Genomic DNA, 15346 nt, shown 5'->3' on the forward strand with positions numbered 1-15346 from the left:
TAAAGACTGGCATGCACCTATTTCAGAATAAGCTGATCCAAATTCAATTTTAACCAATTTTTCTCTGAATAAATACCAGGACCTTAAAGAATCGGCTAACTGAACAGATGGCAATTTATTTAAAATAGATTCTGGAGCATTAGTTTTCCACAAAATATCCGTTACCGGAGAGAAATTCTCTAGAACTGAAAGCTCCATACGTTTCCAGAAACTGTCAAAACTGTCATCATGTAACATTTTAACCCAATTCAATTTCTGAGAAAGAGCAAAAATCGAGGGGTCGATCATTCGTAAACCACCCTGGGAGTAATCATTACATAAACACTGCCTTTTAATCCTATCATTGCCCCCATTCCAAATGAACTTATACAATATAGTATTCAAAGATTTGAAAAACTTACTAGGAATCTTTATACACAAGACTGAAAATTGATAGAGGTGTTGGGGCAATAATAGGGTTTTTACAACACAAATCTTCCCAATTAAAGAGAGATTCCTAGCTCGCCAACAATTAAGTACACTTTTAATTGATTCTAATTTGGGCAAAAAATTCAAATTAAATAACTGATTTACATTCAAAGAAAATTTTATACCAAGGGTTTTAAATTGATTTTGCGTCCATTTAAGGCCTTTTTCAGAGAAAGGAAAGTCAAGGGAGCCTTTTCTAGAACCAATCCATACAGCCTCAGATTTTGAAATATTTAGTTTACAACCAGAACAAACAGCAAAAGTGTCCAACAAATTAAACAAAGTATTGAAAGAATTTATAGATCCATCTACAAAGCATGTGGAATCATCGGCTAATAAGGATATCTTTAACTCTTTTCTCTCCACAGGGATACCTTTAATATTATCATTTTGTCTTACAGCTTGAGCCAAAGTTTCAATAACTAACAAAAACAAATATGGGGAGATAGGGCAACCCTCAAAGATTCCCCTTTCCATGTCGATGGGTTTTGTTAAAAAACCGGTATTTAAGACATAGCTCTTTCTTCCAAAATAAATTGACCTAATCCAACCAATAGATTTATCTCCAAAATCAAATTTTTTTAAAGACTTTCAATAAATAATTATGGTTTACACTGTCAAAAGCTTTTTGAATATCTAACAGAAGAATTGCTCCAGGTATTTCATAAAAATCAGTATACTGAATTGTATCAATTAATAATCGAATATTATTCCCAATATGTCTCCCTTTCATAAACCCAGACTGATCAGTATGAATTAATTGATCTAGTATTTTCTTAAGACGGTTTGCCAATGTTTTGGCAAGAATTTTGTAATCAACGGTTAATAAAGATATCGGTCTAAAATTCTTTAAAAACAAAGGGTCCTTATCTTTTTTTAAATCAGAGTGATTATACCATTCCGCTGGGAAGAAGACATAAAGCCATTTTCAATGGAAAAATTTAGGGAATTTAAAAGTAAATCAGAGATATCTTGCCAAAAAACTACATAAAATTCTGCGGGGAGCCCATCAAATCCCGGAGATTTATTGTGTTTCATTGATAAAAGCGTATCATATAATTCTTTTTTAGAAAGTGGTTTTTCCAAGAAATATTTATCATTCTCGTTTAAAGTAGGAATATTAATGGATTCCAAAAAATCATCCACAACTTCTTCATTATCCTCAATATGATTTTTATATAAAGTCTGAAAAAAGGTATAAATTTCATTCTCTACTTTAGTTTGATCTGAGATAACAACACCAATTTCGTTTTTAATTCTATATATACTTTTCTTTTCACCCATCCTTTTTTCAAGATTACAAAAATATTTCGAACTCTTTTCTCCTTCTATCCAACGAACTTTCGAACGAATGATTAAGCCTTGGGTTTCATAATCAAAAATTTTATTTAATTGAGAATTCAAATTTTCCAGTTCTTCAATGTAGTGTTTATTACTTGTATCTCTGCTTAATTTCATCTGAACTTCCTCAATATTCTTAAACAATTTTGCTTTTTTGGAATTTCTTTCCTTCTTTTTCCGAGAACTATACTCTATACAGGTCGCTGTAATTGAGCATTTCAAAGAATCCCATATAATATTAGGATTGCATTCAGAATAACGATGTACAATTTTAAATTCTTCAATTTTCGCTTTTACGGTGTTAATGAAATCTGAATCATTATGTAAATAATTACAATTAAGTTTCCAAAACCCTGGCCCCCTTTTTACTTGCGAGTCCTTAAAATTTAAAACAACTATTGAGTGATCAGACTGAATCCCAGGAAGAATCTTTGAACTAACACAATTATTAACAAAATTTTCTGAGACTAATATAAAATCTAATCTAGAAAGAACTATAGGATTCCTTTGGTGTCTTGTATACTGTTTTTAGGTTCGGGTGAAAGTCTCGCCAAATATCATGTAAATTGAATTCTTCCATTAAAACTGAAATCATATCCCTAGATTTAACATTTGCATGAGTTTGCTTACCACCTTTATAATCCAAGTGTGTCAAAACAGCATTAAAATCTCCAGCACATATCAGGGGGGTATAAGTGAATTGTTCAATCTTAGCAAATATTTGGAGAAAAAAATCAGGGTCATCATTATTGGGACCACAAACATTCACTAAAGTTAAAGGTACATTATTAATTACCACTGATAAAATCAAATATCTTCCATTAGGATCAGCAAATAAAGAATTAAGAGTAAATGAAATATGATTACGAATTAAAATAGCGACACCCCTACTATTAGATGTATAGCTTGAAAAAAAGGCCCTTTCACCCCATTGCTGTTTCCAATAAGATTCATCACAAGGAGAAGAGTGGGTTTCCTGTAAAAAAATTATATCACTGTCAATTGACCGTAAGTAATGGAACACTTTTCGCCTTTTTATATGATCGTGTATACCCCGGCAATTGAAAGTTGATAATGTAACATCCATAATGTAAATATTTAACACACAATGAATTAGTACACATCTGTATAAATAGAGATAACAAAAATATGTAATCCATAAAATCAGATTGGGTATTATGAATTTTAGCACTGAAAGCATTCCACAAGAAAAAAAAGCTGCATAAACAAAAAACTTATTCAAAGTGATTGACACCAACATCATCAGACGAAAACAGATTTAGGACAACTAATGAAGAAAAAAGAGTTGCACTAGGTTACAAGGTAAAGGGCCTCAAATAAAAAAAAAACAGCCCAAACCAAAAGTGCAAGGCATGTGGCGATTCGAGCAGAACTGTAACTGAAAGATGACTAGAGTGCCTTCAAACAGAAGGATGCAAAATACAGTACATGCATAAGTTTTGAAATTTAAACTCTAAAATAACAAACAAAAACAATTTAATGGTCTTATGACCCCTGTCTCCACCATATAAAATTTATACACACTAAAAAATACAAAAGTATTTTCAGCCCCAGATTATATCTTAAATCATAAGATATCACTACTCACCTTATCCTGACACTCTAGGGGTGACTGTATACAACTGTATCTCATCATTTAATAAACACACAGAATTCCTCAAAAGGTCAACCATGTTTGTCATCTTAAACAAGTCAAATAATTCCGGAAAAAATAGTGATAGTTACCTTTGTACAATGGAAACAAATCGTGATTTTTTTATCATAATATTTGAATTGTGTCCAAATATGACGTGTGATAAATACCTTTTGTGTTTATCAAAAAACAAAAAACAAAAATATCCTTCAAGAAATAACAGTACTCGGTGCTCACTGGTCAAACTAGTGTAAGTGCTACTATTTTTTAATACAAGTATGGTACCGGTAATGATCATTTTCTAAAATGATGAAAGCAGACATCTTTCCTGGTCACGACTATCTTAATGATAACATAGCAAGGTATATGAACCAACCTTCAGCTTGTTGATACAAGCCTTGCGTGCCCTCTCCTTTGCAGTAAAGGAACCAAAACCTATGTGGATCCTTCTTGGATGATGTGGAGCATTCTCCTGTCCCTGAGGTCGAAATGACGGTGTTCGATGACATCGCTGGATATCATTGATGTCTTCTTCGGGGACATCTGCGAAGCGCAGGAAATCTTGAATGAGTTTCTTGCAGTCCTCCTTGTTGTTGGACTCCTGAATCCCAAAGACAACAAGATTATTACGTCGTGAACGATTTTCAAGATCGTCCAGTTTCCTCTCCAGCTTTCCATTGTCAGTCTGAAGCGCCTGTACAGTATCTCTCAGGTTAGCGATATCAAAAGAGAGGCTCTTGATCTTCTCATCGTGCTCTGTGACTATAGATGTGAGGTCGCCACATTTTTTGTCAAGCAGTGACTCAATGCGAACATCCAGTCTATTCTCAAATTCACTGAAAAACTGTACAAACCATTGTGGAGGTTGTGAGCTCGATAGGCCGGCGGCTGTTACAGCAACGTAGCACGGCTTGTCCGTAGCAGATAGAAGCTCTCGTCTAGCAGAGGGGTCACGCGCTAGAACGTCCCCGGCGGCTCCGGGAGACTCACGAGGAGGAACCGCAGTGTCCGCATGATCATTGATCAACTTTGGTTTCTTTGCGTACGGTGAATTTTTCTCCATGATTGTGACCACAGTTGCATACGAAATCCACACTGAGTTTCACAAAAGTTACAGAAAAGTAAGAGGAAGAAAATTTACCACTTAAAAGTCACTCTTGGTCATATTCGTCACCGATACAAGAATTCTGCTCTCACCGTGAAGTACTCACGTCCACATGCGAAGGGCGGCCATTTTTTCCTCCTATTATTATTATTATTATTATTATTATTATTATTATTATTATTATTATTATTTAAAAAAGAATGTAATACACATTCGATGGAGCGTAAAGTGGATAAGACTATAGAGAAATACTAAATTCGTTCTCATTTTATATAGTTACCCCTGTCCCACACCTTCCCCGGCCAGAAAAGTGAATAAAATGCTGTCACCCCATCCCCTATCCAAAATATTGCTTTTTTCGAAAAATATACTTTCGAAGAGTACAAGAAAAAAAGTTCAGCACCAAGAGTCAACCGATGTCATGATTATACATGGTATATGCACTCTAAAAACACAAATGTTGAATTAGCATTTAAAAGGGCCGAGGAGTGACATTTTCAAAGTGTTGGTTTTCCTGCTAGATTCAACATTTAAAATGTTATTTTAAAAGTTGGATGCAACACTTCAAAAATGCTGTCACTCCTCGGCCCTTTTAAATGTTGATTCAACATTTGCGTTTTTAGAGTGTGGGTGCCACTTAAAATGACCATTAATTGTGGGAGAAATTTCATAATTTGACCACGCAGTTCTGCCTCTCCACCGCTCCGACTGTGTTGTAGCATTCCTTCAGGTAAAGGCGCTGCAGCTTGGCAACAGGAGTAGTGTGCCTTCCCACGAGTCTCTGTGTTCCCATGCGAGTGGAAAACGGAAAACGTCGAAGGACGAAATTGTCCGCAGCATCCGTAGCTGTCCGTAAATATCCGTAAGCGGACGAAACTGTTGTGATACGTTAACTTTGCGGTAAATTTCGGATACTTACGGTGGATGTAAGCGAACGCAAACGGACGGGAGGTAAATCTTTTTGCGGATTGTCTGCGTCCAAGCCACGGGTAGTTACGTTCAGTTACGGATAGTTACGTTTGGTTACGGTTACTTGCGTAAGTTTGCGTCCGTGGCGTCCCTCTGCGAAATTTTGAACATTCCAAAATTACGCAGGTTTGGCGACGTCATTTTGCGTTTCTTTACGGATGAGTTACGGACAGTTACGTCTACATACGTCCCTGCGGATGCCTGCGTCCACGCTGCGTCCCCCTGCGTCCACTCATTCGTATCTATCCGCGGCGGACGTAATTCATCGTAAAGCACTGTGTGACTGGGGCATAAGCAACTCTACGCGGCCGGTACGTCCGACCTACGTTTATATACGCAACTCTACGCCCGCTACACGCCGAATAAGGTACGATGATACGCGCTTCCTACGCAACCATACGTAACCCTACGCCTGGACTACGCCGATCCTGTGCGAATCATCACAATTATTTTTCATGAGTACGCAGCCGATTTCGGCGTAGTCGCTACGCAAATCTACGCAACTCTATACGCAAATCCCGGTGTGAAACCCCCACAAGCACACTGTATAGCTGTAGGAGGTAATGTAGAGAACAGGGTTCTCACCCTCCCCTCCCCCTCCCCTAACCCCCCCCCCCCCGTTTCTCTTTCCCCTATCTCTCTCTCTCTCTCTCTCTCTGGCCGTTAATTGCGTTTTGCCTCTGGAAGTGGCTTCAGAACTGATAAAGAAAGCACTTGAAACAGGTTGAAATTATAGGTGTAGGATAGTAAAAGCATACAGAATAATAATGATAGTAATAATAATAAGGTCTTATTTATCAAGGGTAGCCTCTTCAGTGCTGTCACTGCTCTACCAGAGGGCCCTGCCATTATTATTACCCCAGCGTTGCCAGGTACCCATTTATACACCTGGGTCGAGAGGGACATGGTGGGTAAAAACATGTTGTCCAAGGACGTAAGCACTGGGCGGGACTCGAACTCGGGTCCTCTGATTGGGAGTCGGGAGTCTTATCCACTGTGCCACAGCGCCCCTACATCGACGAAATACTTCGAGATCGTGATAATGCATGTCAGTAAATATCCTACTTTGAACATTGTGTTGAACTAGACACCACCTTCGACAAGGACATTCTCCTCGCGCAACCGACCTACATGATCTGGGCGAGAGGACCTATTAACGCAGCTGGGACGGTTGCTTTTCACAGTGCTCGTGTAAACAGTAAGTGACCTAAATGGGAAGAGTAAAGAAAAATGAAAGAGCGAACGGCACCTCGTAAAATAGAAACTGGGATTAATAATATACAAAGTCATGTGCATGTGTGTGTGTGTGTGTGTGTGTGTATCTGTGTCTGTCTGTTTGTCTGTCTGTGTGTACAGGAATTGCTATTGGTATTCTATGTGAAGTTATTGACATCTCCATACAATAGATATTGCTTCTCCAATATTGCTGATTTTCCCTCAAATTTTACTCTCTTAATTGAAACACACTTGACACAGGGCGATACCAGTCAGTGATTTGACCTGACTGTAAGATTTAAGAGTAGAATAATGCAAACACAACAATACAACAGTTAAACTAGACAAGAAAGTTGAAGGATCAAGGTATAAGATTTTACATGCTTCCACATGTACCCGTTTATTATGCCTTCTTTGTTGAGTAGGGTGTGACATTGCCTAATCTAATTTGCGCGTGTGGTTGGGACAGACAAATACATGTCAAATTGTAGACGTTTACATCTAGCTCTATTTCAAATCTTGGGATTGATTTCACCTCTTTCATGGAAGTATAAATTATGGACATTCATATATCTAATTTCGTTTGTCTTATTTGGCTGAAATCAATTTCGTCTGACACTACCCACTTTATTCAATGACATTTGAACTTAGATTATAGTGCAATACCATTCAATGTTAACATTGATTTAATCAAAACTGAAATCAAACAAACAGATCGGCCAAACTTTCACAATAGCCAGACGTAACTAAAGACTTATGGGATCCTGACATTTTAAAGGATTTTCATAATATAGTTATACTAGCTACGACATGCATGCATGCAAATGAGAGGATGTCATCCTCTCAAAAGTCTCAATGAACAACGCACAAACTGTCAGAAACATTACTTTATTGACATGAAATCCAGACGAACAGCCTGCATCCTTCTCATTAAAATCACTGTAATGTAAGTATAACCCAGCATTAACGACTTTTAACCAGTAGGCAGTGACGGGGGGCAAGGGGGCACGTGCCCCGGGCGCCCACTCCTTGGGGGCGCCAAAAACGAAAAAACGAAAAAAACAAAAAACGAAGAAGAAGAAGAAGAAGAAGAAGAAGAAAAACCCTCGCCCGGACGGAGGGAGGGAGAAGGGGGGGGGGGGGAGAAAACCAAATCAAACAAGATAAAAACCAAAGATTATGATGACGCGGACAAAATGATAACGTTTATAGCGCTCACAAAAGAATTCCATGTTTTGTGAGCTGAAATACACAAATTTTCGGCTCGCTCGCTGCGCTCGCTCGCCAAAATTTATATTAAAAAAAAAGAAAATAAGAATGAAACGTAATGATGACGCAGACAAAATGACAATGTCTATTGTGTTCACACATGTCATTTTATATTTAGCAGGCAAAATGTTACACGGAGCAGCGGCTGCAATTTCTTTCGTTCTGAAGCGATCACCCATTGGATCAAAAGAGGGCGCCAACGGTTTCGAACATGGGGGTTAGGGGGGGGGGGCGCAAAAAAACAAATCAAACAAGATAAGAACAAAACGTAATGATGACGCGGAAATATACAAATTTCGGCTCACTCGCTCGTACTCATTTAGAGTATTTTTTCAAGTCCTCAGTTTGTTGGTATAAATTGTTGTCCCCGCCGAACGAGTTCGAGCAGGGGACTATGAAACGGGCTCCGTACGTGTGTGTGTCCATGTGTCCGTCCGTCTGTGCGTCCGTGTGTCCGTCCGTCCGTCTGTGCGTCCGTGTGTGATCAAAATGTTCAATTTGCTACTTCTCTGTAATTTATGAGCCAATTTTGATTCTGTTTGCTTTATATGATAGCACTACATGGGAGCTTTGAAACTTCTACACAGAATAACAGTTGTGACCTTTGAGAAGCAGTTATTGAGCAAGAAGAAAAAGTGAAATGAATATCTAGGGATTCTTGCGTAAAGGCTACTACTCTGACAGCGCACCAATTTCTTTTTCGGCTTGGGTTCTTTTTTCTTCTCGCTACAGCACCATTTGAAAAAGTCGTGTATCTGCTTCGTAGAGGGCAGCAGATTGAACGGTGGCGGCAGTGTGACCTCGTCCTCTTGAGAAATGTAAGACAGCCACACCTGAGATCTGGAGAACTTCCATTCCTTGTCGGCATTGGACTGTTTTTTGAAAGAAAGCGAGGAGGAAAGATTTAAGTCCAATGCAACTTCAACACTAATTTGACAAACAGTGGGAAATCAAACAAATTAGTATGCGCATGCATTTGTGAGACCTACAAAGAAGCGAGGATGAAAAATGCAAGTTCAATGCCACTTCATGCTCAACACTATTTTGACAAACAGGAGGAAAATCAAACAAAAAGATTAGTTAATTCATGCATTTGCGAGACCTACATAGTAGTAGTTTGAAAATTTAAACAATTTTGAACTGTCAATTTGAAGTCAACGTTCCCTTTAAAGGAAACGATGATTCCAAACTTCATTTACGCTGCACCATCCCAGCTCCAAGATGCTGACCACACTTGGGGATAGAGCATTTTTATTTGCTGCTCCCAAACTGTGGAATCAACTATACCAAACTCACTGCAATCAGCGACCCCTCAACGTCTTCAATAAACATTAAAAAAAATTACTTGTTCTATTTATTGAGATTTGACTCTTTCCTTTAATTCAGTGCCTATCTGGCACGCGGAACTTGTGTTATAAATGTAGATGATTATTGTCATTAATATAACTATTGATTATACTACAAACATTATTATTATTACCAATATTACTATAATTATGATTATTTCGATTTCAGAGTATATGGTTTTATGTGATCTTTTTGTCTCTCTTTGTCCTTCAGTTATATGACTTGGGATTGTACTGGTTGATGCCTAAAACGTTATGCTACTGTAATCTACTCCCTCCCCTTCTCACTTCAGCCAGAGATTTGATCAAAAGACTTTGTCCTCCTTAAATCCATACTTATCATTTTTTGTTTTTGTTTTGTAAGTATCAAGAGAACGGCAAACAAACTTTTCCTTTGTATAATCTTTGATGTACAAGGATAATTTGTTGTTGTTTTAAAGAAAGAAAGAAAGAAGAGAGAGAGAAAACAAGGACAATGCTTAGAAGTAAATTGTACACAATTACCTCATGGGTGTTCTATATATATAAATCTCAACACTATTCATAATTCATGCGACAGAGTTCGATGACCGCAAAAGGTTTATTTTGGCATAAGATGTTGTTTATTCTCATTGCACTTTTTACTCATTTTTTTTCTCCATTTCTATTCATTTAATTTATTCACTCATTTATTTTTTCTTTGCGGGGGGGGGGGGGGGGGGGGGGAGGGGGAACGTGGGCGTGGTTCAGCTGTCAATTGGATGTAAGCTGTACCGAACAGGCAACCGGTATCAGGAAATGCATCTTCCAGGTTTAAAGAAAAAAAAAAGAGAAGCACATAGAATTTTTGGAAAGACGGTGGTCGATGTTGACTCTCACCTCCACGTCGGCATAGCGTGACGACATCACGGCGATGAGGAGATTGAGCAAGACGACGACCGAGATGATCATGTAGCCGACGAAGAGGAAAGCGAACACGTAGCTCATGTAGTGGTCGTCTGGCTGCAGGTCGAGGCTGAGCTGGGGGATTGATACAAGCCCGAAGATTGTCCAAAAGAGCTGGACAATACTTCTGTCCACTCTGCAAAAAATAGCACACACCAGGGAACTTTTCCTCTGCGTACTCAGTAAAATATTGTTGACCACTGATATTTAAGCTGCACATGGTTTAAGAATTGAGGTTTATGGTGTCCTGGTGTACATAATACACGTCTTCTAACACTTCATAAGATGTGCATTTTAGATGACACAATGCTTTCATCACCTTACAATCCTACCATTGATTTTTGTGAATGACATTCGCAAATACAAGCCCCCTCTCACAGGAAATTATCGATGCAACGTTATTATGACAAAGCCTCACTAATTTGATGCGAAGAATTCGAGATGATTTTTCTTGATTTTTCATTCGTTTTATAGCGGGAAATGAAGTGAGCACTATAGGTCGTGTTCTGGCCAATGGGATACTGTAGGGGGGCTATGCCGTCATGGCCGTCGTCACCTCATCTAATTACAGTAATCCCGCGAGCATTCACGAGTCATACAGCCCACGAGACCGACACCAAGCAAATAAGGTCCATGAGCTCGACATGAGGCAAAGAAGGCCCATTACGAGACCGATCTGGCACTAAGCAAATAAGGCCCACAAGCTCGACACTAGCCAAAAAAGGCCCACGAGACTGACACTGCGCAACTTGATTATATAATAATTATGCATTTTTCTTTTTTATGCTACCTAACTTCCTTCATCTAATTCTACGCAGCTTAGCGGTGCTAGTCATGACGTAACAGAGGTTCACTTATTGTGATGTAAACTTGAGAAGCGATTAAAAATCCCAAATGTCTATCTTTGTTTCATTTCTTCTAAATTCACCTCCTGTTGTCATTTGTATTTGATTTGATTTTTGGATTATTTTTTTTAATTTTGAAAGCTCATTATGACTAAACTTTTGGGTATGTCATTTTTATCTTCTTCTTTTTTGTGAAACGAGCAGGAGTTAAATGGAAGTCAGAGGATGATGTCGAGTTAAGGACAAATCTTACGAGTAGGAGAATGTTGAGCGTGGGCACTCCGATACGGGGATACCCTTCACTTTACAGTCAAAGGCTGTCATTTCCCAAACGCTGCGGTACACGAACGTGATACCAAGACCAAACGCCAGCACGATGTAGATGTACATAAAGCTGATGCGTACGACATCGACCACCATGTCGACCACGGCTTTGGCGATGACGTAGATGGGAAGGCTGTTCGTGGTCAGGATGTAAAAGGTGCGAATGGTGCAGATAGTGACAACGAGGGAGTAAAGAGCGTTAGACACGACTCTTGGGTCATCCCACTGGGCAGTGACCCACTCCGGACCGAACTGCGTTGTCGGGAGCGTTGTTGGAGTCGAATTCGCAGTCCCCTGGTTGTAGTCAACGTTGCTGGAGCTGGTGGCATTAGTGGCGGGTACAATGAGTGAGGCCTCATAACGCTGAATGGTCATGTGTGTATAGTTGTCCTGATTTGTGGAAAAGATAACGCAGGATACTTGAAAAAGTTCATCGGAAATATCATGAAGCGCACAATGCAAATTATTATGCAGGTAAACGAAGTCACGAAAATGCTGAAAGTGAATAAAGTGCCAGCTAGGCACTTCCAGTGCTGGGTGTTACTTGAACAAAATGATAGAATGGATCATTTGAGGAGTAAATATCATGACTTGCATTCGGGGTAGTAATACTTATACACATTCCCCACAATATTCTAAATTACACCAAAACCTTACCAGTACTTTACTAGTACATCATTTCCTCTAGTGATATATATTCACTTCCATTCAAAAAACTATATTTTTCACATTTTCACATTATATTCATGTATGTGTGTGCGTGAGTGTGTCCTAATTATGTCCTAATGATGTCCTATCATTGATAACTTTCAGTTACTGAGTAGTAGAATAAAATTTTGTATTTACAAATTGAAATGTCACTTGAATCATCTATATTCTTTTGCAGTACTTCGCAAGGTTCTCCCAAAGGTAATAGCCCAATTTGGACTTGAGCCGTTCGTCTATTCAGGTACATGTACATTGTAGCTGTTTAGTGGCCCGGGGCCACTAAAAATCAATATCGGGCCTCTAAATTTTTCACAATTAATTCTTATGTTTCCTTGCATTTCGGGCCACCAAAATTTTAATTTGAGAAATGTAGAGGCCCGAACGGGTCACTAGAGAAAAAAAAAAGTTACTGTCGAGCCCTGTATGTAAACATTATATATATATATATATAATATATAATATACATGTATATATGATATATATATTGAGAACAACAGAAACAAAAATAAAGCGAGAAAAATTAATGGTTTAATACTCACAATAAGTAGCGAAATCCAGATGGTATAGAGGGTAGTGAAACAGGTCTTGACAAGCAAACTGTCCATAAGAGACATCGGAAAGGAAAGAAACTTTTCCGGGCCCTTCCGGTAGATCATTCTTACGTGTCTGCCTGAGATTCCTGTAGGTATAGGAAATGATTATCGGCATTCGGTGAGGAAATGCGACATCATTAGTGCCAATACCCTTCACATATAATTTATGGAGAATAAGCATTCTGTTATGATATCGGGTTGTGGTTCTTATGTTCGTTTTTGCTTCTTATTTTTGGATTTACAGAGGAGATTTTGTGGTTATTTAGAAATACACACAAAAATAATTTTCGTGTTATCACCAAAGTTATACAAATAAGCTCATTGTCCTTCATATTACTGATATGAATGTGACATATTAATGGAAATAATGGTGATGGTAAATGGTATATGTTAATGGTAATGGTAATGGTAATGGTAATGGTTTACTAAAAATTCATTTGCAGCCAGATGGCTGAATAGCAGAAAACTTGCTTACATTTCCATCGGATAATAACTTACGTAATCATATTTCAATTCAAATATAAAACTATGCAATCATCATTATATTAAAAAAATAAAATAACACATAGCGAACACAATTTCAAAATGACTTAATCCTATTTGATTTTCCTTCACTTTCACTCGAAAGTCTGACAAAAAGGAATGTATATACCAAGGCAAATGATGAAGGTGACCATTTGACACCAGAATGACACGAAAGGCGAGGAGCGATCCTCAACAGACAGGAAGATGACAAACGCCATCAACGTCAGATCTGAGCCAAGGTGCATAAACACGCTGATGTGGCTGGGGATACATAGAACCGAAACAACAATAAAATTAGAAATTAAATCATCAGCTATCTTCAAACAAGTCCATATCTTATGAATAAATATGTAAGACATATTATGCACATAATCATTTATCTAGTTTTGTTTGTCCATGTATTCCTCTCTATTAAATAAATCAACATGTAACCAGAAATTATGTAATACCAGATAAGAGAAACTAAATGGATATAAGCTATATTTGTTATACATTATTTCTAACGATATTGTTATTTTGTAATAAATTGTAGTGATGATCAGAAAAATCGTATCATTAGTGTTTTATTGGCATTCGGTAAACAGGTGTACCATGTCTCAAATAATCTTCGTTTAAACTGAAAGCTGTTGAAACGACACAAAACATAATTATGACACACAAACTCCAGCAAGAAATACTAAAATAATATGCAGCTGTTAAAGGGCAGCGATCCAATTCGGAGAAAAGTGTTGTTCACAACACTCACAAGAAAATATGTCCTGTTTTGCTTTAAATAACATAATAGTACTCTAGCAGCAATCCAGAAGTAAACAATCAAAAATCATCGCCATACCGGCTGTGAATGTGTGTTATACTATTAAACCCCTTCTTACGAGTTTCTATCACTATTTAGTGCATACTTACGGGATTTTGAGAAATCGATGTACGACTCCCGCTGGATAGATCAGATACAGAAGGGAGAACACAGGATAACAAACAAGCGCCATCAGCGTCAGGAGCCACAGAGTCGGCCTTTTCATTCCGTCCAGCTCTGCGTAGTAATCTTGGCTCAGCGCGTTTTGCGTGAAAGGGTGTGTGACGAACTGTCGCAGCAAAAACAGTTAATGAATGGATGTTATTCTTTCTTTTTTTCTTACAAGAAAAGAGGAAACCCAGAACGTTATGAAGCACAGTAAATTGATTTTTTTTCTAACATTGACATAAATGACGTTATAATCATTCACATTATTGGCATTGTATTGTTAATACCACTACCCGCTCATTACTGTGAAGCTATAAAAAGACTAAATAAAACAGAACAAAAAAGGAAGCAAAAAACACGCACATTACATCAGTGCTGTTATCGTAAGCAATTCAAGTTTCATTTCAAAAATGATAATTATCATTTACCTCTTCCCTCTTTGTTTCTACTGTTTGAGAGCTGACTGCAAACATGACTTGAAATTCTTGCTGACAATTATAGCATTCAGTTGATAAGTCAAAAGATGCGAACAAAATAGGTATTTACATCTCGAGCTGGGGATGGGGGTGGGGTGGGGTGGTGGTGATATAATTCTTGGAGCAGCTGTTTCAAATCCTCGGGAGCCAGTTGATGTTATCATTTTAATCATAAGCACTTCCTGTCTAATAAGAACAATGCTTCAGTAAATGCATACGTTGAACGACTGTGTGATATGGCTGCTTAGGTACAGCAAAATTCTGTTTACTGGTACAACGATATTTGTTGTTGTTGTTGCAGCAAGCCACGCCTCCACTCACCGGTTTCTGGTCAGCTGACACGCCTTGACGTATCTTAGCAACGGGATCTTCTGTCTGTTCATTTCGCGAAGTCCTATGCAAAGTTTGAAGCTTGGAAAATAAAATAAAAAGTACAAAGTAAGCAGTAGGGCTAAGTCATCCTAGTTATGCAACACTTATCAAGAATCGCAAAAGTATAAAGATGGTAAATGTTTGTTTTATTTAGTGAATCAATTCAATTCAATTCAATTCAAATGAAATGAAATTTTCAATAGCACATTTTTTTCTTTGTTGATTATGTTCAAGGAAAACAAAAAGTACCA

At 38.0% G+C, this 15346-nt stretch overlaps 1 protein-coding gene across 1 annotated transcript; it reads right to left on the reverse strand.

Moving 5' to 3' along the window:
• Nucleotides 1-3219: 3219 nt before the first annotated feature.
• LOC139736636 (short transient receptor potential channel 4-like) lies at nt 3220-15134 on the reverse strand (the record flags this gene model as incomplete). Its single annotated transcript, XM_071647387.1, has 9 exons — nt 3220-3228; nt 3840-4558; nt 8704-8893; nt 10226-10427; nt 11390-11850; nt 12708-12847; nt 13414-13547; nt 14190-14368; nt 15045-15134. Coding segments are annotated over 9 exons (2124 nt in total), but the record flags the coding sequence as incomplete, so codon positions are not given.
• Between the last annotated feature and the right edge of the window lie 212 nt (nt 15135-15346).

This window comes from Diadema antillarum, unplaced genomic scaffold (genome assembly GCF_040938485.1).
Source record: "Diadema antillarum isolate AM-2024a unplaced genomic scaffold, OU_Dant_1.0 seq00000659_RagTag, whole genome shotgun sequence".
Lineage (NCBI taxonomy): Eukaryota > Metazoa > Echinodermata > Echinoidea > Diadematoida > Diadematidae > Diadema > Diadema antillarum.